The 26,536-nt window shown below is 48.7% G+C and overlaps 1 protein-coding gene across 2 annotated transcripts in view; it reads left to right on the top strand.

The window, feature by feature from the left end:
- Window positions 1-26,536, top strand: part of SMC1B (structural maintenance of chromosomes 1B) — a 110,866-nt gene that overhangs the window by 49,159 nt on the left and 35,171 nt on the right. For both annotated transcript variants that reach the window (XM_074983694.1, XM_074983695.1), the window contains exons 16-21: window positions 5,558-5,699; window positions 20,829-20,974; window positions 21,972-22,125; window positions 24,157-24,255; window positions 25,128-25,284; window positions 26,132-26,286. In XM_074983694.1, coding sequence (XP_074839795.1) covers window positions 5,558-5,699; window positions 20,829-20,974; window positions 21,972-22,125; window positions 24,157-24,255; window positions 25,128-25,284; window positions 26,132-26,286 — 853 coding nt within the window. The remainder of the gene's footprint in view (window positions 1-5,557; window positions 5,700-20,828; window positions 20,975-21,971; window positions 22,126-24,156; window positions 24,256-25,127; window positions 25,285-26,131; window positions 26,287-26,536) is intronic.

Below are 26,536 nucleotides of genomic sequence, written 5' to 3' on the forward strand. Positions count from 1 at the left end.
TAAAACCTCAAAGTTGCTGTGGGGGAGAATTTGCTTAATGAAGTGCTGCATATGCACCACAGCACTTCATTAATGAACTCCCAACACCCTACTTACTATCCTCCCTTTGAAGTAGGGAGGTACTGTAGGCACAGCCATAATGTTACACAATAAAAACTCAAAATAAGGATTACTGTTTATTTTTGTATCATCTCATCAGCCAAGCAGGCAGTGATGCATGGACCTCGGAGTTTTTAACAGCAAATCATCTTTGCCTGTATTTAGGGTTACCAGGTGTCCATTTTTTGACCAGAACACCTGATCAAAAAGCATTCCTGGCAGCTCTGGTTAGTATTGCTGACCAGGCTGTTAAAAGTCCAGTAGGCACAGGGCTGGCAGGCTCCCTACCCAGGTCTGGGCAGCACCTAGGAAACAGACAGAAGGTCTCTCCAGCTCCTATGGGTGGGGTGTGTGGGGGTAGCCATGGGGGCTCCGTATGCTGCCCTTACTCCAATGCCATGTCTGCAGCTCCCATTGGGCAGGGAATGCACATGGAGCTGCCTGTCTGTGCCTTTGCCCAGGAGGGACATACTGGCTGCTTCTTGGGAGCTACCTGAGGTGATCACTGTCCAGAGCCCATATTCCCTCCCATGCTCACCTCCTTCCCCAGCAAGCCTCCCCCTGTAGCACCCAAAACCCCACCATTCCCATCCCCAGCCAGACCCCTCCCACCCCCTGCACTCCAGGTCTGTATCTGTAAGTTTTTTTCGAAATAAGAGGCTTGTTTGAAATTTCCAGCAGAACGTCTAAACGCTAAACGTGTTTTTTCAAAATTAATTTTGAATGAATGTGGTGCCTCTTTCTAAAGTACTCTTCCTCTCCCATTTCAGGAAGAGCACCCTGTTTCAAAAGACGCTTTTGAAAAAAAAAGTATAGATGCTCTGCGGGCCCCTCTTTTGAAAGAGCCGTCCTCAATGGTGCTGGCCAGCTGGAGTGCAGCAACATCCTGGTCATGCCTGCTGGAGCTCTATGCTTCCAGCATCCGGCTGCATTTAAAGTCCCAGGGAGCTGAGAGCATGCTAACAGTAACAGGGACATGAGCCTGCAGCAGCACGTCCTCTGAGACACCCAAATGCCCCATGGCCCACAGCTAGGAGCCCCATGTGCCCTAGAAGCCCTCCACCAAGGCAGCAAAGGGCTCAGAGGAGCCCAGCCAGGTCACCAAAGAAAGGGCCACATCCTGGTTACTCTGAGCTGCGGGACCTCCTCAGATTGTGGGGGGATGAGGAGGTCATGCTCCAGATGGCCGGCCAATGCTGGAATGCTGTGGCATTCAGCTGCTTCCACTGGCCCTATTGCCCGGGGGCACCGTGCCCTTGACCGCATCCAGTCAACATTGAAGGAACTGAGGCAGCCATATTGCAAGGCCAGAGATGTCGCTGGCCACTGGGGGGCAGTGCCCACCAGTGCCCCCCCCCCACGACAAGGAGCTGGACCACCTCCTTGGGATGAAGGAGGCAGCCCCATGGTGGTGGTGCTCAACATTGCAGGGCCTGAATTGGAGCCTGAGCCCGGACCATCAGGTGTGACCACCACCAAGAGCTGGAGCAGGAGTTGTAGCCCACCCATGATGATGACAGCTCCAGTGATGGGATGCTTGTCATTACCATTCTACCCAGCTCCTCGAGGCAGGCAGCCTCCACCTGGGCTTCCCCCAGGTTCCTCGAGGGACCCTCAGGTAGATACCAGGCGTTTAGGACACTCCAGCTTATGGGAAGGGGATGCCCAACTCTGCCATGGCTGGCAGCAGGCCAGCCAGTCTGGACACACCCCGCACGGCCATGTCCCCTAGGCCCCAGAGAGGGTCACAGGTGGCACTCAGCCTGCACTCCCATGGATAGCACTAGAAACTGCGTGCCTGGGGAGGAAATGGTTGGGGAAAACTGCACCCAGCACTTGGCCCCTCAGTGCTTGGGATCCCCGTAGGCCATCAGATAGGGGGTTGGGGCTGGCCACCAAGGGTGATGGGGCATGGTCCTCGTAGCTGGGCCATGGGACTGATGGGTCGTCTTGCTCTCTGCCTCTCTCTCTCTCTCAATCTTCTTCTGTCTCCACAGATCCACTATCTGAGGGCTGGGCAAACCCCATACATGGGCAGGGGAGCCCCGCACCAACCCCTGAGGGATCTGGGGCATCCCCACCTTCGGTGCCTATGCAGGTCCACATAAGGGGGTCTATGCTGTCGCTCTTGCGAAGAGGATGCTGACACCCACACAGCTGCTTGATGGGAGCAAGACGCCATTCTGTGGGGGTGGCTGGTGATGGAGTGGGAGGCCTGGGGGTGGTGACAGTCATCCTTTGCACCCTCACCCAGGTCATGATCACCCGCCTGCCCCCAGCCTCATGCTCTGTTGACAGCCCCTCCCACAAGCCCTGCCCTTGCTGCCCTGTTCCCACCCAGCCTCCCGCCTGGAACTTGGCCACTGGATCATGGCCAGTGCGGCCTTCACCAAAACAGGCCCCCTGCTCCCCATTCTCTCCTGCCGAGGCTGCTGCACCCTGCCCACACCGCTGTCTTCCCCATAATCCTGGCCCTATCCCAACCCCAATGGGGACCCTGGACCCAGGGCAGTAGGGGCTTCCATGGCTGGCGCAGCTGATGGCCCCCAACCTCTGCAGGAGTCAGACCTTTGCACAACCAACCCAGGACCTCACAATATGCGTGGTTCCCCCTGTACATAGTTCCGTATATATTTTTCCATTGTAAAAAATGTTCAATATTTAAAGAGTTTATTGTTCACCACTCCTGTGTCCCTTGTGATTGGTGGGGAAGCGGTGAGGGGTGGGTGTGCAGGAGGAGTCATGTTTGGGTGGAGCCTGGGGGAGGGTCATTGGGGCCCCAGAGCAAAGACCTCCCTGAGGGGCTGCCCTGACGCACACCCTGCCCTGGTGTGCCTGGTGACAGAGGGCATCAGCCAGCTGGTCAGGGTCGGGGCTGGCCTCAGCAGCCCACTCCAACATGAAGATCTTGTGCCTGTTCCATATTGTGGAGAGTGCAACGTGCATCCGTGACAGCGGGCGCATTCTGGAGGCCAACCTCCAGCCACATCAGGAGGCACCTAAACCCTTCAGGTGCCCGAACACCACTTGACAGGGTTGCAGGCCTGGTTTAGGCAAGCGTTAAAAGGTCCTGGCTTGGCTTCCTATATCCAGTGTAGGGCTGCATAAGCCACAAGTGCGGGGGGTAGACTGCATCAGCCACAATGCAGGGGGGTATGGTCAAGTCCCTGCCCCAGAGCTCGGGTAGGTGGGGGATGTAGGTTCCCTTCTCCATTCTGTGCCTGAGCCTAGAGTTCCTAAAACGCAGGTATCGTGGGCTCAGCCCAACCAGCCAACACACATGTCCATAAAGTGTCCCTTGACAATGAGGGCCTGGGCCTCCACAGAGTGTTATGCCTTCCTGTTAGTGAAACAGCCTGCTCTGTGGTCCAGGGCCTGGATGGCAAAGTGGGTCCTGTCCAACATGCTGAAACACTTGGGGAACCCCAGCTCGGAGAATCCCACGATGGAGGCATCAAGGTCCTTGATGCAGACAACCCACCACAGGAGGATGGTGTTAATCACCCTAACAACCTTCCTGGGGTGGAGGGAGAATGCACTCAGGAGTGCATGGTAGGGTGCTCCCCATCCCCTGTCCCCTACACAGCCCCCCATCCATTTCAGGCACCCTCCCCCTCAACCCCCCAAACACCCCTCCTTGTGGAAGGTGTGTGACCTGAGCATGGCATGGCTTACCTTCATGAGGATGGTCCCAGTGGTCACCTTGCCCGTCCCAAACTTGTGCCCGACTGACCAGACTGCGATATCAATCCTTTTCTCCCAGGGAAGTGTGGGCTACATATGTGTGTCCTGATGCTGGAGGAGGGGCAGGGGTGAGCCAATGACATAGCTCAAGAAACATCTGCTTGGTTATGTGGAAGTTCTGGAGTCAGTGGTCATAATCCCACTCCCCATGATGCGTTGGTCCCACCACTTGGCACTGGTGGGATAGCTCCATAGCCACTGTAATGGCCTGGGAGAGAGGGCACAGACCTTGCACCATGGGGTAGCCTGCAGTAAGGCAGCTAGATGTGTGGTCCCCCGGAAACAATGGAGGGCGGTGAGGAGCACCATAGCCAGCAGGCAGACCATGGCCTCGAGGATTTCACCATCTGAGAGCTGCTGGGGATCCATGGGGGTCTCCACGGTGGCCTTGCTACGTGCACGGGGTCTGCTGTACTCTGGGCAGCCCGGCAGCCCTCACCGTGTGGCTGGCCGCGAGCCCCAGAAGGGCTTGTCAGCTATGTGATCTCATCTGTGACGTTTCTTGGCCCATTCTTTCGAAAGAGCAGCCAGGGCTGCATGGCCACTCTCTTTCAAAAAGGCAGAACAAAAGATCCATCTGCTTTTTGTGTGTAGATGCGTTCTTTCAAAAGAAGATCTTCCAGATTTCTTCTGGAAGATCATCTTTCCAAAGGTCACTGTCGTGTAGACATAGCCCAACACTTTGCCCTAAGCCAGTGAAAATAAGTGTGTGGGTGGGGGGAGGGGGAAGAGACTGAGGGAGAAGAGATGGAATGATTGAGATTAGGGCTTTGGGGAAGGGGTGGGACCGTAGGGAAAAGGTGTTTGGTTTTCTACAAATAGAAAGTTGACAACCCCAACCAGAATCTAATCCCTTTTCTGCACCCAGATTATTTATTGAGTTGGACAGTCTGACGTGTTGTCATCCAGAAACTTTCTGAGGATAAGTATCAGAGAGGTAGCCGTGTTAGTCTGTATCTTCAAAAACAAGAAGTCCCGTGGCACCTTATAGACTAACAAATCTTTTGGAGCATAAATGTTTGTGGGCAAAGACCCGCTTCGTCAGATGCATGAGACATCTCATGCATCTGATGAAGCCAGTTTTGCCCACAAAAGCGTATGCTCACATTCCCAAATATATGTTAGTTTGTAAGGTGCCACAGGACTTCTTGTTTCTGAGGACAAAATGCTTTCTGTGGATGTGACTGAAATTCAAATATTTGTATGTATTCATAGCATAATAGGATTTTAAACTTCAGAAAAGTGGGCATTCTTCATTTGCAATCTTTGTTTCAGATCTTAGAGAATTGGGCTTTCAAAGCAGGGTAAATGAAAAGCTGACAATAGAATAAATAGAATAAAAAGAGAAGCTTTGTTTGCCATGAGTTCATAGTTTGTACTGAGAAGCAAGAAGCGGTAAGCTTTTGTGTTATTTCTGTCTCTTATGGGACTATAGTTGATTAATAAATGTGTTTATCATCAATGTACTTGAGCAGTGTGAGGTTATTATTCCTACTACTTTCAGCGTATCTGCAAGATGCTTCATTTGTGGAGTCCCTATTTATCTCTCTGATGGGCATCATATGTCTAAATCACCATGTTAAATTTGGTGTGCTGTTTGCATTTTATATTCTGTATATTGCTTTGCAATCTTTTTTTATGCATGGTGTGAAATCAGTGTTAAAGTAATTTCTTGAGTGTTGGCCAAAAATAATGTTGTTACATGTTGTTACAGACTGGAGTTTGAAAACCAGAAGACCCGATTGAGCATTCAACTTGAATACAGTCGTGGCCAACTACAGAAGTTGGTGAACAAGATCAGCACGTTGAAGGAGACTATTGGTAAAGAGGAGGCTGAGACTGTCAGGCTAAAGAAGGTAACGTCTGTTGCAGGAAAGTGGGGAAATGATAAAGGATTAAAATTTTAAGTGAACCAGATACTTATTTATAAATGTACAGAATATTCAGCTGTATATATTTCAGCTTTGAAACAAATATGTTAAAATAACATGATGCGTGAACTGCAATAAGTCAGAAAATATTAAGAGCAATCTTAACTCTGTTTGCTTGGACATATTATTACAGTAATGTCTAATTATATGAGCATGCAGTATATATGCATTAGTGGCAATAGATAGACATGCAGTTGAAACTCTTAATAGCTCATGTAGGAAGCAATTAAGGAAGTTTTAGTAGTGACAGCTAAACTAATAGTGAGCATTTATATAATGCTTTTCATCGTAGAAACGCTTTACAAATAATAAATATAATCAGCTCAAACTAACTTCACCATAACTGAGCATACAAAATGCTCTGATATTTTTGTATGAAATTGTTTTCAAAGTTGCCCATAAACTTGGATATTTTCTTTGTTGGCTTTTCTTAAAATTATTTTTAAACTCATATTGAGATATGCAGTAATAAAAATTCCACATTCATATGCAATTAGCATAATTTTATTATCTCTTTAGACTGATAAATTGTCTACGTATGTGAACCACTGAAAAGGAGAGTGATGTTGCAGTTTGTTAAAAAATCCATATTACTAAGAAATTTGTACCACATAAACCAGTTCCATAGTTAGACTGATGCGAGATATACCTTTGTTTTCTACATCGTTACATTAAAGTAAATCAAAATATCATTAAAATATTTCTAGAGATAGGGAAAATAAGTTATGAAAATAAAATTTCTTTGAAGAGTTAAAGCATATATTCCTCTTTTATAATGAAATCCTTTTCCGTAAAACCTGATTACATGGGTTTTGAGTAAATGGGAGATCGTGTGAGAGGTATAGAATCTTCTCTTTTATGCTGAGGGAATTTGGAAGAGGATTATAGTAGCCCATGGACTATGGTATTGTCCACAGCATCTGTGCTGCCCACCCCCACAGTTTTGGTGATCAAAGGAAAAATGCCTGTTTACTTGTTGTACGGCTTTTATACAGTAAAAGCTACATTATCCAGCATTCAGATAATCAGCACACTCTATTAACTGGCATTCTCTCGGCCAGCGGCCGCCTTGCCAGAGCCAAAAGAGTGGGATCAGGACTGCATGGCTGGGGCAGGCCATTTGCCTAGCCAGAGCCAGTGGAGCTGGGCCAGAGGCCACAGGGCTGGGGCAGGCTGGCTGCCCAGCTGGGACTGAGGTGGGCCAGCTGGGACCAGCGGCTAAGGGACTGGGTGCCTGCCTGGTGGTGTCAGCAGGGCCCCTGCAGCAGAGCCAGCAGCCTTGCTCCAATAACCACAAATTTGATTATCTAGCACCCCCCATTCTTCAGGCATGCAGGGTAATAAAGCTTAAACTGTAATCACAGAGAATGGAATGCTGTTTTCATTTTATCCATGCAAAGATCCCTGGGTACTCCAACTAGGTATTACAGTGCCAGTGTGCCTGCAGTCAGAGAATTACAGTAGCAGTGCTCTCAGTGGGCTGTGCATGTCGGGCAGCTGGCATGCACAGAATGCAGTGGCTACCGTGTATGCACAGCTCACCGACCCCTCAGTTCCTTCTCTTCACTATTGGCTTCAGTTGGAACCTGCAGTTGCCCGTACTCACTTACTGTTTTTCCTCTGGTCATAGTTGTAAGTAGTGGTTTTCATAGTTGTTACAGTTAAATAGTATATTAAGTTAGTTGTTAGCTGTTAAGTTTTTTTTCCAACACTTCTGTAGAGTTATCAGACATTTCCACCTCTAAACTAGCACTACCAGTGGATCCAGCCATAATGGACCCTGGCAGACGCCAGCCACCGTATCTCTTACCTGTAGAAGATCAGACAAGAAATACTATGTTGTACCTCAATGAGCAGTGTTATTCTTACACCCTGCTTGAGATTTGTTTGTAATAAACACTGTCAGTCACAGTGGGACACAGCATGCTGTGCATACCAGCCCATATGACACAGAGTGGGAAAAAAGCTCACCCTTTTTTCGAGAGAGGCTTATTCATCTGCCACCCTTCAACTCAGGATAGCTAATTGAATGGCCCTGTTAACAAAATACGTTCACACCATCTTCTCACAGATGATGGATTTTATTGATCACTTGCCAGATACAAGAAGAGATTAGCTCAAATCTAACTTAAGTGAAGGAGTGCTTATATTCATAAAGACAAGATCGTCCTTTGCTCACACTCTAAATTCCTCCCAAAAGTATCTCCTTCCATTGCGATGTACCTATTTTTGTGTTTTTTCCCAAGTCTCATTCAGACCGCAGAGAGGCACTCATTCACACTCTGGACGTACGCAGGATGGTGGCCTTTTACCTACAAAGAACACCAACAGATAGGCTCTTTGAGTCCTCTGCAGAAAGGAACACATCCATATTCAAGTAAAGACTATTCAAGTGAATATCAGGATGCATTGGATTAGCATACAACATTTCCACCAAAGAGCTTCCAACAACTGAACGGGCTACTCTACCAGAGCAGTGACTGCGTCCACGCCATTTCTTAAAAATGTTCGTCCTGTGTGTCCACTCACAGTTTTACACAACATTATGCCATTGAGACCTATTTGGCCACAGATACGCAATTTTGTCATTGATTGGGATACAGAGGCATTTGTTGTCTGTACAGATGTTGACAGAGTTTGGTACACTGAAGTTTGCAGATTCCTGGGTATGTCCACATCTCCTTTTATTCTTCTAAAACGGTAACTTGCGCATGATGGTTCACACAGGCCTGAGACTAACAGGCCACAACATGATGCTGCATGCTAGGTTTCTTCTGTGGCCATTACAGTGGTGTACTTCCCCCACCATCATTTGAGCACATCAACCCTAGTACCACCCCAGATATAGCGTGTACTTCTCTGGTGGCTGACTGCCTCAAATGTGAGAAAAGAGGAGTCCTTCTTGACCATTATAAATGTCAGAATTCAGCAGGGATACCCATCTCAACCATTAAATGGAAGGAATGTTTTTCCCTGGCCAACTGGAGTTTGCATGTTTTGCCTGCATTGTATTACTGTTTGTTTTACAGAATTCAGTAGTGCAGATCCTGACAGTATGACAGCAGTGCACAATATGAATAGAGAGAGACTTGATTATCCCCATGCTTCCTGGGAATCATAGATTTCTGGAAACCCAGTGGCCCTGCATCATTCAGAAGCCAGTAACAACTTTTCACACTTGAGCATAATCAGACATGGGCAGTTGCTTCAGAGATGTGTCCTAGATGCTAATAATCTGATGGTGGGAGACCCAACCATAGATCTGTTTGCCTGCTGGCTGAGCATCACTGACAGAATGCTCTACATAAATGCAATACATTTTTATAGCATATAAGAGAGCTTCTACTAGAAGGGCATACTCAGTAAAGTGGAAGAAGTTTTTCTATATGGGCAAGTCAAAACAATGAGCGTTTAAGTCAGAGCTTTGGTTGTGAAGATCCTATGCCTCATACTGCTTCTAAAACAGACAAGGCTGTTTTTCACTATGAGTCTGTCTAGCCACCGATATTGATGCACGATACACCACTTCAGTCTCATTGCATCATCTCATGCTCAATAGTATTATAATTTGTCAGAGTCTTTCTTCATGCTAGACCTCGCATAGAGATCCAGCTTCCATGTGGGACATGAATCCTTCTGCAGTTCATGGAACCTCTTCTAACTCCCATCAGAGTGTTTGTTATATATTATCACGTTTCTATCAAGATGGTATTTTTAGTTGCTATTTCACCAGCACAGACATCAAAGCATCCACTATACACAGTAATTCACCAGGACAAGGTGAGGAGGCCATACCCCAAGTCCATTCCCAATGTAGGCTGAGACTTACTTTTAAATCTGTTGGTCACCTTACTGGTCTTCGTTCCAAAGCCTCACTTTTCAGTGGAGAAAAAAGGTAATTATACACACTGGATATTTGAGAATCCTAGTTTACTGTCTTGACAGGATTAAGCCTTTCCGATTGGCTCCCTGTCTCTTCCTGCTACGTTGGGTGCATATAATATCTTCTCCGAGACTTTAGAAGTGAATCGCGCATGTCTTTCCACTTGTTTTTGGGTGGCTGATGAACCTGCACTTCTCACATTGCACCACCAGAGCACAGATGACCTCATTGACGTACCTGAGAAATGTGCTGCTCTCTGAGATATGTGGGGCAGTCACATGTGCTTGACATGATGGCCAGGGCAAACGCCAAATTTGGTTAACAAACTTTGTTAGACTAACATAATTGACACTCCTCATAGCCACCATCTGTATTGGATGCTACTTTCCAGTCACCTGTAAAGGAATCTCCACTGACACATAATTGAAGAAGTTATGCTCTGTGAGGTAATCGTGGTGTTTCTAGTCAGTGTGTATCCCAAGACTGGACCTTCTCTCTTGCTTTTCTGAGCCCTGAGTGGTATAGGTTCTGAACTGTGAGGGATTTAAGGGTTGCAGCCCTGTCTTTAAGTCCTCATTCATGAGCATGAGCAGGCTCAGAGCCATGTACAGCCCCAGCCAGTGTTTCTAAGGACAAGAATCTTGAATCCTTGCTGCACATGCAAATCTTCTGTAGGAACCACTCTGAATACCATATTGAAGAACCAGAGTTCTTATGCAAGGAAAGTGTCAGTCTGTTTCTAAATAGCAAAAGTCACATTTCAGATTAACATGCTTAATGGCTGTGTCTACATGGGAGCCCACCATCAAAGGGCCAAGATCGAAAGCCAGGTGTCAAAATCCCAGCTTTCGAAAGCATACGACCACACACCAAAGCAGATTGCAGGTCTGACCCCATCTTTCAAGAATCTCCTTCGTTCTTTCCAACAGGAGCATCTACACTACTACAAGCGCTCTTTCGAAAGAATGAAGCTGGAGACGCTGTGGACAGGGTTGCATGCTCCCCTCCTCTCCCGCACAAGCTGAGGCCTGCCGAGCTGCCAACAGCTATGCAGATCCCAGCACAGCAGCACCATGGCAGATGAAACCCTGCTGCTGGCCCTGGACACAGGCATCGTGGACTTCATTGCCCACCTCATCTGCATGGTCCCCGTGGCTGCCTCCCTCCTGCTTGGGAGACAGAATGGCTCCCCTGGGGATGTGGACCCTCCCCAGCCTGCACCCCACCCCTGGTGCCTGTGGAGCTACCTCAGCAGTTCAGACTGGTAGGAGTGGCTGGTGCTGGGGTAAAGGGATGATGCTACATGGCTGCAGAACTTCTGCATGAGCCGGGATGCCTTCCAGGAGCTGTGCCATTGGCTGGCCCGTGCACTGAGGCACCAGGACACCACAATGTGGTCTGCACTCCCACTTGAGAAGTGAGTTACGATAGCCATCTGGAAACTGGCCATCCCAGATTCCTACCACTCAGTGGGGCTCCAGTTTGGGGTGGGCAAGGCCACTATCAGGGCAGATCTCATGGAGGTAAACTGGGCCCCGGGGCATACTCTTGCCACAGGGAGCAGGAATGGGCCCCTGGGCCCAGGGACCCTTGGGGGCTGCTGGCCAGGAGAGAGGCTTGGGGACCTTCGGGGGCTGCTGGCCGGGAGGGAGCTCAGAGGGGGATGCTGGCCAGGAACACCCCATCGCACCATCACAAGAGTGCATGGACTCCATCCCATGCAGGTTGTCTGCACCATAAACGTGATGCTCCTTCATCGGGTTGTCCGTGTCGGGGACCTGGATGCCATTGCTGGGGTTCCTGAACTTCTTCGGCACCATGGATGGGACACATCCCCATCTGCACCCTGCCACACAGTGCTGGCCACTATATTAACCGAAAGGGCTACCACTCAGTAGTCCTCCAGGCCCTGGTGGATCACAAAGACTGGTTCATGGACATCTACATGGGCTGGGCAGGCCGAACCCACTGACACCAGGGTCTTCCTCAATTCTGGCCTGTGCTGGGATATGGAGCCTGGCACCTTCATCCCTCAGCAGGAGTTGCTAGTTAGACCCATCACCATGCCATTCTGCATGCTCATATCTGTGGCATACCCCATACTGCCCTGGCTCATGTGCCCCTATACTGGCTACCTTAACCTCAGCTGGGAGGCCTTCAACACCCTCCTCAGTCAGAGTCGGCATGTGGTTGAGCAAACCTTTGAGCACCTGAAGGGGCGGTGGTGGTGCCTCCTTGCATACCTCAGGGTTGGGGTGCACAACATCCTGCAGGGGGCAGGCACCTGCTGTGCCCTCCGCAATATTGAGTAGGGCAAGGGGGGATGCCTACGTTCTTCTTTGAGTGTCCCCGTGGGTGCTCCACAATAGTTCCACAATAGGTGTCGGGCTTGCCCGGCGCCGCAGATCGGATCTTCCAAGCAGTTTCTGCCGGACCGCACATGCGCCGGCGCGCGCCGCTCCCTTGCGCGCTCCTGGCCATGTGCGCGATCTGGTCCCCGCCAGTTCCTCTCAACCGCCGTCGCCTGCAGACGGAATCCAACTAGGCTAAGGCCAAGTAGCGTATTCAACGACTTAACTGTTTCTTTTAAAGTTTCTTTCAAGTACTTAGGCTACTGCAAGTTAGCCGGTTGTTATTTTTACAAAAAAAACAAAAAACAAAAGCAAACTACAAGCGGGACAGCTTCACCAGTCCCAGTAACAAGCGCCGGAGGCCAGGAGCATAGGGCCATCAGCCCTCCTGCTGCGGCAGGCCATCGGAGGGGGAAAACAGCACAGAGAAGGTGCTAAGTACCCGTTTAACACCTGAAAGACTCACCAACAACGTCGTCGTCTTCAGGATTTAAAAAATGTGAGTCCTGCCGAGAGGCGATGCCAGCGTCCGATAGGCACAGTCTATGCATAAGGTGCCTTGGGGAGTCCCACGTTGCACAGAAATGCTCCTTCTGTGCTAAACTAACAGCCAGAGCAAGGAGAGACAGGGAGATGCGGCTTAAAATGCTGCTTTTTGACAAGACCCTCCAGCCAGACGTGCTGGAGCGGCCGCGCAGGAGGGACCCTCCGGGGCCCATAAAAGGAAAGCTGCCTCCCTCACCCCATCAGCGCAAAAATGGAGGAAAGCCTCCCCAGCCCGATCCCTGCCGGCAGCAACAGCGAGCGGGACGGGAGGAGCGAGCAGCCCCCAGCCGCAGCAACAGGTGATCGGCGGCGGCACGGAGAGCCACGTGGAAGCGGCTCAGCCTCCGATAATCAGCCAGTCGCCCCGCACCGCAGGCAGGGCGGTGGCTAAACAAGCGCCGGTACCGGCGGCACCGCAGGCAGCGGCACCGACCCCCGGGGAACCGGCGGTGCAGAGCGCGCAGGCACACAGCCTGCAGGCACCGAGGGACACCGCACGTGCGGCACCGCCTTCGAGCGTGCCTAGCACGGTGCGGACGGGGCCGGCATCCCCCGTGCGTCAGGGGGCGGAGTTACCTCCTCCAGGGAGGGGGAAGGCTGCACACAAGAGGAGGCATCGCAGCCCCTCTCCGGACAGGGCTGTGGAGCTGCTCTCTCACAGCCCTCCGCTTATGCTGCAGACTCCAACCAGAAGGCAGGGGTCCCCCCTAGCCTACCTGGACCCCCTTCTCCATTTTTGCAACCAGCCTCACCCTGGCTGGAACCACCTTCACCCTTCCTGGGGTTTGAACCGCTGGACTATTATGCAAAATCGCTCTCTCCAGTGTCTCGACGATCTCCCTCCCCCAGACGCAGAGGGTATGCACCAAGGGAGTGGTCTAGGTCACCCTCCCAAGAACAGTGCCTATACTGCCATGGTCGCCCCTACCACGCGGGGCATAGACACCATCGGCAATCTACTAGGGAAAGATCCCCACAGACGATCCCGTACCCCCGAGGGCAATCGCGACCGGGGACAGAGACTCAAGCATCTCAGGGGGGACTGGCTATGGAACCTCGAGACTTTCCCTCCCAAACCTCTAGCGAGAGGGTGTACCATCACCAGCAGGAACCGGAAGGGTCCAGAGAGATGTATCCCAGCGGTTCCTCGCTCTCCTCCCTGGACGAGGCTACGGCCCCGGGGGACGTCCATCCTCCGGACGATCTCAAACAGTTTCAAGAGCTGTTTAAGAGGGTGGCCTTCACGCAAGGCATCCAGACAGCAGAGGTGCAAGAGAAACACCATAAGCTCCTCAAAAATTTGAGACCTCCAGCCTCCTCCAGAGTAGCAATACCGCTTGATGAAGCGATCTTAGAGTCCGCCACTACGATATGGCAGACCCCTGCGACTATTCCGCCTGTCCAAAAGAGAGCGGACAACAAATACTTCGTGCCGGCGAAGGGCATGGAGTTCCTGTTCAGCCACCCACAGCCAAATTCCTTGGTGGTGGAGTCGTCGCAACAAAGATCAAAGACATCTCAATTCAAGACAGGGGGAACAGACAAAGATGCCAAGAAGCTAGAGCTGTTCGGCAGAAAGGTCTACTCCTCCTCCACTTTAACGCTGCGCATGGCAAATTACGCAGCGCACTTAGCGAACCATAATTTCGACAACTATTCCAGGTTAACCTGCCTCATGGACTTGCTTCCAGACGACAAAAAGCCGGTGCTCAAGGCCATAGTGCAAGAAGGCTACACGGCCTCGAGGACGGGCGTTCAGATCACCCTGGACGTTGCGGACCCAGCAGCACGTTCCACAGCAACGGCAGTGGTGATGCAAAGGGAGTCTTGGCTCCAGACCTCGGGTATACTGAGGGATCTGCAGGCGAAGATAGTTGACCTTCCGTTCGACTCGCAGAAGCTGTTCGCTGAATCAACCGACTCGGTCCTTCATTCAAGTAAAGACTCAAGAGCCACACTCAGGACCCTGGGGATTTACACCCCTCCATACACAAAGAAAAGGTACTACCCTCAACAAAGACGGTACCAGTACCAGCAACAGCGCCCCCAGTACCACAGGGGTTACGAGCAAGGGCGACATCAACAGCACCAGCAGTACAGAACTCCCAGGCGACGTTCACAACAGAGCCGTGCGTCCTCGGGGCGGGGCCAAAGGCCACAAGTTTTGACATACAGATCCAGGGCTGCGCCATCACTACCATCGCACAAGGTCATCCGAAGCAACTATTCCACCATCGCCTCCGACCATTCTACGACCAGTGGCAAAGGATCACCACAGACAAATGGGTGCTGGAGATCATAGCCACGGGGTACGCCATCCCCTTCCAGTCGCTCCCACCGTCACGACCTCCACCCAAGCCCCACCTCCAGGAGGCCTCCCATGTAGCAAGGCTCAGGCAGGAGGTGGACCATCTCATGCTCATAGGGGCGGTGGAAAGAGTGCCGGAGCAACTGCAAGGGAAAGGGTTCTACTCCAGGTACTTCCTCACGGAGAAAAAGACAGGAGGCTGGAGGCCCATCTTAGACCTTCGCGGCCTCAACAGGTACCTGCGCAAGCAACGTTTTCGGATGACCACAATCACCTCCATCCTTACAGCACTGGACGATGGAGACTGGTTCGCAGCCCTCGATTTACAAGACGCGTACTTCCACATAACTATCCATCCGGCTCACCGGCGATTCCTCCGGTTCATGGTAGGCAACGAACACTTCCAATACAAGGTCCTACCGTTTGGCCTCTCCTCGACCCCCAGAGTCTTCACCAAGACCTTGGCAGTGGTGTCAGCCTACCTTCACAGACGGGGGGTATTTATTTTCCCGTATCTGGACGACTGCCTGCTCAAAGGGGCCTCGAAGGGGGAGGTTCTGCGCATGATACGCGTCACAGCAAACACGTTCTCTTCACTCGGCCTGGTTATCAATCTGGCGAAATCAAAAATAGACCCCACACAGGACATAGAGTTCATAGGGGCTCGTATAAACTCGGTTACAGCGAGAGTATACCTACCAGAGACTCGCTTTCGGGCCATCGGTTCCCTCGTGCAGGTCATCACCTTCAGCCCTACGGTGCCGGTCTTGACGTGCTTGCAGCTGCTGGGCCACATGGCAGCGGCGACGTTCGTAGTACAGAACGCCAGGTTACACATGCGCAGCATGCAGCACTGGCTGGCGAGTGTATACAAACCGGCAGTACACACCGTTCACAGGGTGGTGTCGCCCACAGCCGGAGTGCGCAAATCCCTACAATGGTGGGTAAACCCCAGGAACCTGCTAACAGGGGTACCCTTCCACCAGCCGCAAATATCGGTTTTTCTCACTACAGATGCCTCCCTCATAGGGTGGGGAGCGCACATGGGCGAAGAGGTGACTCAAGGACTGTGGTCACCCACGGAACAGTCACTACACATAAATATACTGGAGCTCAGAGCAGTGTTCAACGCCTGCAGACACTTTCGAGACCGCATACAAGGCAAAGTCGTCGGGATCAGTACAGACAATACCTCCACCATGTTTTATATAAACAGGCAAGGAGGAGCTCGATCCCGTGCCTTATGCGCGGAAGCAATCCGCTTATGGAACTGGTGCATCGCCAACAATATAATCTTGAAAGCCTCATACTTGCCGGGTGCGCACAACGTGAAGGCAGACCAGCTGAGCAGGCGTTTTGCACTCTCACACGAGTGGCAGATCCGTCCCGATCTGCTACGGCCGATTTTCCACGCATGGGGTTTTCCCCAAATAGACCTGTTTGCCACTCAGCACAACAAGAAGTGCTCACGATTCTGCTCCAGGGCAGGACTGGGATGGGGGTCCCTGGGGGACGTGTTCGCGATCCCGTGGAGGGGCCCCCTGCTTTATGCGTTTCCTCCCACAGTGCTGATCCACAAAGTCTTGCAGAAAGCCAGGAGGGAAAGGGCCCGGATGATCCTGATAGTCCCAACGTGGGATCGACAACAATGGTTCCCCCTACTCCTGCGCATGTCGGACCGTCCACCGATGCCTCTTCCGGTGGCGCCGGATCTGCTCACGCAAGCCCAGGGGTCCATAGAGCACCCGCACCCCCAAAGCCTGTGACTGCAAGCATGGTTAATCCATGGCTCAGCTCCCTAGAGAGCACATGCACAGTGGAAGTACAGCAAGTCCTAGAAAGTAGCAGGACTTCCACCAGGAAGACCTACAAGCAAAAATGGACTTGCTTCACGGCTTGGTGTTCTACCAAACAGCTGGCCCCCCTTTTGGTGCCTATACCTACAATACTAGAGTATTTACTGGACCTCAAGAGAGGAGGACTCTCGCTATCCTCGTTGAAGGTCCACCTTGCCGCCATCTCGGCATTCAGACATGAGGATGAAGGGCACACGGTGTTCGCCCACCCTATGGTTACCAGGTTCCTCAAAGGGTTGGTAAACCTATACCCCCCTCGGAAACCGATTCCACCTTCGTGGAACTTGGACCTGGTGCTTACCACGCTAATGGGACCACCGTTCGAGCCCTTGGCCACGGTTCCCCTCCGCCTCCTTACAATAAAGACGACCTTTCTTCTTGCAATTACGTCAGCTCGTAGGGTGAGCGAGCTCGTGGCAGTCATGGCAACGCCACCCTGCACTGTTTTTTCCAAGGAGGTGGTAACCATACGGCTGCATCCAGCCTTTGTTCCCAAAGTTTCTTCCGAGTTTCACATTAACGAACCTATTGTTCTACCCTCGTTTTATCCAAAGCCTCATAACTCCAACGAAGAGGCGCGCCTACACCTCCTGGACGTGAGGAGGGCGCTAGCCTTCTACGTAGACAGGACCAAGTCCTTCCGGAAGACCGATAGACTCCTAGTCTCCCTCGCTCCCAAATCGAAAGGAGAAGGTCTCCTCGCAGATAATCTCAAAGCACATTGTATCCTGCATAAAAATGTGCTACGAGCCCAAAAAGACTCCTTTATCGGCCACTCCCAGGGCTCATTCCACTAGGGCGGTGGCGGCATCAACAGCCTTTTTCAAGGGCGTTGCGTTAAGAGACATTTGCAGAGCAGCGACCTGGTCATCCTACGACACCTTCGCCAAACATTACGCCCTTCACAGGGTATTCCAAGAGGATACCCGTCTCTCTGCAGCGGTCCTCTCGGGGGCAAGCTGCACATAATCCGATTACCCACCTCCTATCTTGGGTTACTGCTGGGTATTCACCTATTGTGGAGCACCCACGGGGACACTCGAAGAAGAAAGACAAGTTACTCACCGTAGTAACGGTGGTTCTTCGAGATGTGTCCCCGTGGGTGCTCCACTACCCGCCCATCCTCCCCGCTTCGGATCTCTGTTAGTGTTTTGCAGGGGCACCCGAGGCGGTTGATCGAGGAACTGGCGGGGACCGGATCGCGCACATGGCCAGGAGCGCGCAAGGGAGCGGCGCTCCGGCGCATGCGCGGTCCGGCAGAAACTGCTTGGAAGATCCGATCTGCGGCGCCGGGCAAGCCCGACACCTATTGTGGAACTATTGTGGAGCAGCCACGGGGACACATCTCGAAGAACCACCGTTACTATGGTGAGTAACTTGTCTTTCACAGGTTGGGTGGCTGAGCTGCCGCAGGGTTTGAGCATCTGGCTGCTGTCACCAGTTGCCAGGGCAACCACAATGGGGTCCATATCAGGGAGGCTCTCTGGGTGAGCCTTGCCCCTGGTCTGCACTGACCCTCCCTGTCCCCCCATGAATCCACCCCTACCGCATGTACCACCACCACTAGCGCACCCACACCTCCCTGCTATGAGACCATGGAACACGGTCATCAGTGTTCAATAAACCATTTATAACCTTCAAACACAACTCAATGTCTGTGCAAACATGCAGCTATTTACAATGAGGGGCGGGGGGGAGGCACTATGTACATCATGAGATGGGGAGGGATACGAACTGGGAGGAGTGCGGGGAGGGACTGGAACTGGGAGGGTCACTCAGGGCCTGGGGTTGCAGGGTGAGAGTCCCATTGGCCCTGGGATCCCCTTCCTCTCTGGTTGCAGGCTCCACAGCAGGGCTGTGACAGGGCAGGGAGCATTGGCAGGTATGGGCATTGGGGAATGACAGCAGGGGGCTCAGCATGGGGGGGAGCGGGGGTTTCTGTGAGGGTTCAGAGAGCTAGAAGCCATGCTACATTGCTTACATGCTCCTGGAGGGTCCCGTGGATGCCCTCCAGGTGGGACATCAGGTGGTCCCACGCCATCCTGTGTCAGGACAGGTCACCTTCCTCCAACTGGAGGCACAACTTTGGCAGCTCGGCCTGGTGGAGGCTGGTGGTATCATCCCCCATGCGCCACTCTGGTCTCCAGTTGTAGGTGCAGTGTGTTGGTACTGCTGGAGGCACCTGGCCCCGTCTGCCTCCTCTGCCGGGGGAGCTCTCTAGAGCCATGGGGGCCAACAGACTTTGTGGGCCCTCAATTGCTGCAGCCAGAAGGGGATAAGGAGGGCATGTCAGTCCCCGATTGGGACCCCGCACCCACGGGGCCAGGCAAGACAGGCGCAGCATCCGTGTGGTGTCAGGGGGGTGGGATCCTCCCTGGGTGCAACCCGACCCAGCTTATGTCCCACCACGCCTCTGGTACCTGGAGCTGTCTATGGGGCTGGGTGCTGGCTGGCATGGGCGGGCACCATGGGTGTGATGTGGACCATGGGTGGCCGGGGTGTCTGGCCTCAGGCCTCCAAGCCCATGTGTGGCTCACTGGCAGCTGTGTTGCCCCCAACCTACCAGTCGGCACCCCCCCCCCCCCCGCTGTGTACTTACCAGGGGGTCTCTCAATGACCTTCGGTGATGTTCAGCTCCCCGTGGCCCGCCTGGACACCCATGAGGGGACAACTATTATGAGGTTGCCTGCCTCACTGATCTGCCCTCAGGCTTGTGCTGGCTGGTACCGGCTCCTCGAGGCCCTCTGGCTCGGGCCGGTCTGTGGGTATTTTGAGGACCATAGGGAATGGGGACCTGTCCTGGGGTCCCAAAATGAAGTGGAGCTCCTGGTAGTAGGGGCAGATGGAGGGGCCTGCCCCTGAGTGATGGCCTCATCCCGGACCTGGGCATAGGCCTGACAGAGCTCCTTTACTTTGATCTGGACTTGTTCATCCGCTCTAGGTGGCCATGGCTGTTCAGTTCCCAGGGCAGGTGGGCAAAGGCTGCAGCATTCCTCTGCTTGACCCCCACCTCCCAGAGCACCTCCTCCTCTTTGCAAAGTCCAAAGAGGTCTCAGAGCTTGGGCTCCGTCCAGGAGGGGGCCCTTTTTTTACTTTTTTCCTCTAGGGGTGGCTCCTGGGAGCCCAGTGAGGGCTCTGAAGGAGGGCCCTGGAGCTCTGGAGGCTGCCAGGCACTGGCCATTTGGTCTCTGCAGTCATCGGGGGTGGCTGAGAGGGCGTGCTCTGCACAGCTCATGCTGTTACAACTCAGGTGCTCTCAGTTTTCTGCCATGGGGTGTCTATGTCCGTGTAGCTTTAAGAGTGGATGGACACATGGATCGTAGAGCCCTGCTGCTGTAGGGTAGGGTGTCTTTGTGGTCCAGCTGGGCGCCGCTATGGAGGACTTGTCTTTTGGAAGAGTGGGCCATGGAGCATCTGCATGTACCTTTTTTCGAAAAAGTTTTTCCAAAGGGGGCACTCTTCCCACTATGGGATCAAAAAGTCCGGCTTCTCACATCTGAGCTGCATTCCTCTGATTTCTGTTCGAAGGAGCGCACTGTGTGCTCTTTCAAAAGAGGGCCTGTCTTTTCGAAAATATGTGCATGTGTAGACACACCTAATGTGAGCATGTCAATACCACAACACACCCTTGTCATATTGTAATGAATTAATGTGACTTTTTCCAAAATCTAGGTTGTAACTGCTACATATTTGTAATTTCTTTAAAATTTCATTTGTTTTATAAAATGAGTAGACATGCTTTTAAGAGATTAGGTGATTTCAGTCTGTACAGAATTGCTGGCTCATAGTTCATTGGTCTTTACTATGTATTAAAATAATCCTTTGAGATTAAGAATATGTATGTTCCCAGTAAAATTCTTTTGCGTCAATGTTTAACAAAGGATAATAGTTTACTGGATATACAGGAACCTGTGTAGCTGAATATTTTCAAGTGCAATAGTTTAACAGAATGAATAGTTTTGTAAAAAAAAAAGGAAAAAATTGAAAGGTACATTCTTACACCAATGTAATATGATATAAGCTTTTTGAACTTTGATTCCCCCTTGCTATATACTGGTATATTAGTCTTTTGAAATAAAAATATTAAAATATGAAATTATTTTTATGCAGGATGAGGAAAGATTTCTGCTAATGGTGAATGAAACAATGGAGGAACAACAGCATCTTAAGAATAGATTAATAACTCTCAAAAATGAGGTTACAAAAGCCCAAAACGAAGTGGAAGAATCAAGGAAGAAATTATTAACCCTTAATAGGTAGCTACTAGCTGTACTCAAGTATAATAATTAGTAATTTCAATAAAGGCCAGCACTTTAAATGTTTGAACATGTTGTGGGAAGTCACTTATTATATGAGATCAGATCTGAGGTCAGTCTAGTCCAGTGATTTAATCTCTGGCAGTGGCCAGCACCGTATGCTACAAAGGAAGATGTATGAAGCCTTATAGTGAATAGATATGGGGTAGTATGTCCCTCAACCCCACACACTTTAGGTTTCACCTGGATCTCTCAAAATTAGAGATGGTTAAACCCTGAATTTTGGTTGAACGTCTTAGGGTGATTTTCAGAGTTCTTTTCTGTATGGGCAGTTCTACACTTAATACCTGATAGGTATTGCATATCTTGAGACAAATATTAATTTTGGACCACTTCCTTTTCCTTATTCTGCTGCTAAACCCCCTTCTGTGGAAATGGTTCTTTCTTCAGTTTAGTCCATCTTGACATCCTGTGTCCTGCTTTCTTGATGTGCATACCTTCTCTTTTCACATCTCCCACTTAATCAATTTATGGTTATGATTAACCATATGTTGCTTATCAGCCATTTTTAATCCAATGATTTATCCCCCTTTTTGGGATAAACATGTATGTATTAGCTAAGCAAATGTGTAAAATGTTTCTTACTATATACTTTATTCATAAATAACTTAAGAATTCATAATCTTTTTGGTATAGTATTGAAGGCTTAAATCTGTTGAACTGTGATGTTATACCGAGATTTTCTGCCCCCCAGGTATTGGTAAAACAATCCATGTTTGAAAAATGAATTTATTCATCTGCTTAACTTTAATTTTCTTGTAGTGTTAATGCATTGTATATGGTACAGATTATTACTAGCATCAAGTACTTACCTTTTATGAACAATGTAGAAAAATCATTCTTCTTTCTATTAGTACTTGCCTGATTTATTTTCAAGTTGTGTAATTGTCATTTGAATGCCATTGTTTAAACATTTCATACCTTTTTATGGTTACAGGGAGATGGGTAGGTTACAAAAGGAAGCTATATCTATTGAAACATCTCTGGAACAGAAAAGATTAGAGAGACATAATATGCTTCTTGAATGCAAAGTCCAAGACTTGAGAATTTCACTTTTAGTGGGATCACTGGATGAAATCAGTGAAGTAGAGGTACTGTGGAAAATTACTTCTGAAAAATGTATCATAATAGAAAATACATATTCCTGAGGTAAAATGTTTTTTTTCCTGACAGCTGACTGCTCTAGTTGTAGAATAATGTAATAATAATAATCAAGGCACTGGCCAAATCAGCCCTTATGGAGCCAGTAGAAGGAGCTATCACACATTTTTAACTCATATTGGTAACATCTTATTTAAAATATATGAAAACTTTGCAATATAAAGGCATTGCCACTATCAATATTGCAAATATACATTTAAGAAGATGCATAAAGACGTACCTATTCTTGCAAAAATTTAAAACTTGGGGGATTGTATAAGATGAAATTCAGATTTGGATAATTTTATACTGAGGGCTCCTCCTGGGTGCTGTTCTGACATTTCCTCCATGCCCTAAAAATTATCATCATCAACATCTGAGCCTCCTTCCTCCAGCAGCTATAGCAATAAAGTCAAATAAATTAAAGATGGAATAGTGGCATTTTCAAGGTTTTTCTCATGACTTCACAGTGGACAGGCCCAGTCAGAGAGTTTTGTGCTCCTATGCAAAATCTGAAATGCAGGGTTTTCCACCAATGTTCCCTGTGGGTACTTTTCTAATTGGGCAACAGCTGAATCTCTCCTGGGCGGCCACCCAAGCTCTCAGCTTACAGGGAACACTGTCCTCCATCCTTCCAAAAAAAATTACAAGTGGGGGGTGCGATGTTGAAGGGAAAACTCACCTTGCAGTGGCAGCTCCTGCCCTTTGTTTGATAGGGCCTCCAAACTTCAGATGGGACGGTGTGTGCCAGATTGTAAAGCCATTAGCGTAGCCAGAATCGCCATATCAGGATCGACTTTGTGCCCTGGTGTATATCAGGGCTGTTCAGCCTCGCGCTGACATCCCTTACTCCACATGGCAGCGTGGAGTACGAGGGTTAATGCACGAGCCCAGAGAGATCAATTTTGCTGTGTCTTCAATGATGTAGCAAAATCAAATTCCACAACTTCGCTCGTGGTGCATCAACCCCCCCTCAGTTTGTGGGTCCCCCTAAACCAGGGCACCCATGTGTAAACTGCCCCTTCCTCCATGCCAGTGACCATGCTTGAACAATTGCCTCTGCACTCTGCCCCACAACTGCTCTGAAGGGTAAAACCCTTTCCCTTTATCATTAGTCCCACTGGAGAGAGAGTGATAGGTGGCAAGGCAGCTCCCTGAGCTCAGTATTGGGAAGGCTCCTCTGGGTGAGGATAGGCACAAATGGATCAGAGAGGAGGAAGAAAGAGGACAGGGACATTCAGTGGAGAGAAAGGGGCCTGGAGCATACTTTTGGAGTGATTAGATTGGAGGACTGGAGATGGCATAAAGTGAGAGAGACCAAGGACTGTCCTGGAATAGAAACAAGGTAGAGAACTTGGAAGGGAGGAGCAGGAATGTGTCACTGATATGTGGAATATGAGAAGGAAAGTGAGTCCATGGTACTGACATTGAGAAGGATGTATGCAGGAAGTGAGGGGCTGGGACTGGTATGAAAATAGAGTAGGGAGTTGCTGACCTGGGCTTGAGATAAGACACCCTGCTTGCATTCGTTGTCAGCAGCCTAAAAAGAAGAGTAGGTTTCATTTTTGTCTAAGGATAGTTGGATGAAGATTGAACAGAGGGAAACGTTTTCTATTGACCACTATCCAGAGGAGACTTTCTTGAAGGAGGATTTTAAAACTCCCTAGAAAGCCCATTCTGACAGATCAGAAACATGTAAGTATTCCAGCAGTCTATGCAGTTCCACTTCTGCACTCAAGTTAACCCCACAAGGTCAATTGTTGGATTTTTCAAAGTTCAGAGAAAGCATTTTCAATTAATACCTCCTGCTAATCAACTGGTAAATCATAATGTTTGATTATATAAGTGTATTAAATAAATTAGGAAAGGAACAGTTGGTGCATTTTTCTCCGTTATACCATGTCAAGTAGATATTATGTTCTTTTTAACAATTAAAATATCACTGTATTTCTGAACTAGAAAGCTTTTCATCCGTGTTACAGCTGGGAACTCAAGCAGAAAGCACTGAAGCTACAGCAGATATCTATGAAAGAGAAAGAGCCATTCAGATAGACTATGGCACTCTAACAGACGATCTAAAGGTAAAACCATTTACTTTATAGTGAATGAAGCTTTCACGCATTCTTCAGCATGAACTTAAACAAATGTTCTTGACTAAAAGCTGGTGGGTTTGAGATGTGCAACCGTTTCCTGTTACTGGTTCTGCATATATAACATTAGCATATATGCATTTTATCTATCAGAATATTCTACTTAACTACATTCTGTAATTTAAAGTTTTGTAAACTGCAAATCTAATAAAAGACTAGCAAATTCTAACTTGCCTTCATACTTATAAATTCATGGGACACAGAAGTAATGTGCTTCAAAATACAAGGCTCAAAGGAATTGGTCATTCTTTTGCAAAGGTCATTTAGAAAGCAGCTCAGGAACTGTCAAAATTGGTTCAGACAGCTAAAGATCTTGCCTATTTCTTCAAATAGAGCTAAGGAAAGCACTTAGTGTAAGAAGTTTTCCTTCATGAGCAGGATATCAGGGTAGGTCACACAGAATTCAAGTTGCTTCATATAACTGTGTGGCTTATGTGATGAAAGATGTCTTTCGTTGTTTGAGGAAATCAAAGCAGACTTTTAAGATCTCAGACAGCCTTCCGCCAGGAGGAGTCATGTTGCCAAATGTAATTGGTTTAACAGGTTTTCTCAAGGCAGAGTTCTTGACCCTGTTTGTTTATTTTGTATAGCATGTCTTGGAGCTTTTCTTTTTAAATGTTATTCCTAACTATTGCCTAGGTCTGTTCAGTGGCTTCCTGTGTCCTGATGTAAAAGACTGTGGTATTTGTCTATTCATGGAGATGCAGTCTGTAAAGGGCCCTGCAAAAATGTACTCTCTTGTGTGGGAATTTGCTGATTCTTTTGTCAGTTAAACCCTTTTTTGACTTTTGTCTTCTGCTTAGGACCTGCAGTCTGATACAGAGATTGAGGCTCATCTGGCGCAACTGCAGCAGCAAGTAGTATCGAAAGAAAATGTTTTATTCAAAACAGCTGCACCAAATCTAAGAGCACTGGAGAAATTGCAGACTGCTAAGAACAAGTTCCAGGAATCAGTAGATGGTAACATTGTATCTTCCTTTTTATTAACCGTTTCTCTGCATGGAAAGTTGCATATCTTGTATAGTTCTTTTGCTGGATGGTTCTGTTTTTTTCCTGTAAAGTGTTTGAGTATTTCCTTTGCATTTTGTGTCAGAGACTTAATACTACAGGCCCATTGTTTTTCCTTAGTGTCAATTTTATACTGCCATTTTATATTAATAAGCTTATTTATAAAATGTTTGCATCTTAATCCAAATAATTTCTTTAAAAAATTTGTCATTTGTTATTTATTCTGGTGTCTTCACCAAAATAAATTTGGAACTCAGTCATCGTATATTCTTTGATAAAAGGCTTATTACATTTCAGAGATGACTTATTTGCTAAGAAGTTTCTGCTAATTTCATTAGAAGAAGCAATTCATGTACAAGTTACCATACCTTTTGCAGAGCTAAAATGTGGACATTTTTGTGCAAGTTGCGTAGTATGAGTGTGCAAAGAAATTCCACTGCCACAACAAAATATGGCCTTGCAAACTGCTACAGAGTTCACCCAATCTAAATATATCAGTGAACAACATGCGCTCAGCAGAGCTGTTCTTCACACATCAGTCTGATCTTGCATAGAGAAAACTGGAAACGTCCGAACAACTTTTCTACTTTTCAGTCTTGGTAGCTGAGCTCTGGAAGCAAAGTTAAGACCTTTACATGTTGCTCTGATATGCACTGAAATGATTTTCCTTTCATGTTACAAAACATTTCTACAGTAAAATGCTTATTCGCTGAATGGTGGATTACGAAGAGAATTATACTTAAGCTTACTATTGAGCATTTTCTGCAAATCTTAAGTTATTTCAATTATTCTTTCATAGCTTTTGAGGCCAGCAGAAGGGAAGCCAGAATATGTAGGCAAGAATTTGAACAGATAAAAAAAAGAAGATTTGAGCGTTTCAGCCAGTGTTTTGAGCATGTCTCAGTAGCTATTGATCAGATCTACAAGAAACTCTGCAGAAACAGTAGTGCTCAGGTGTGTAATGTTTTTCAAGTCCTTGGTTTTGAAAAAGTTTACTAGCTTACTTTCAGTTTGTAATTGAAAACATCATACTGAAAGTGTCATGAACTAGAACAGTAGAATTTGTTCTCTGTTTTTTTACTCCCCAAAGATATGTTATGGTTTCAGTCTTGGATATGAAATTTATGCAAACTGACTAGAAGACACAGATCATTATGTGAAGTGAGGAAAAGAGAGTATGTACTAGTCAGCACTTGCCTGTAAC

This window comes from Carettochelys insculpta, chromosome 1, assembly GCF_033958435.1.
Source record: "Carettochelys insculpta isolate YL-2023 chromosome 1, ASM3395843v1, whole genome shotgun sequence".
NCBI classification, from domain to species: domain Eukaryota; kingdom Metazoa; phylum Chordata; order Testudines; family Carettochelyidae; genus Carettochelys; species Carettochelys insculpta.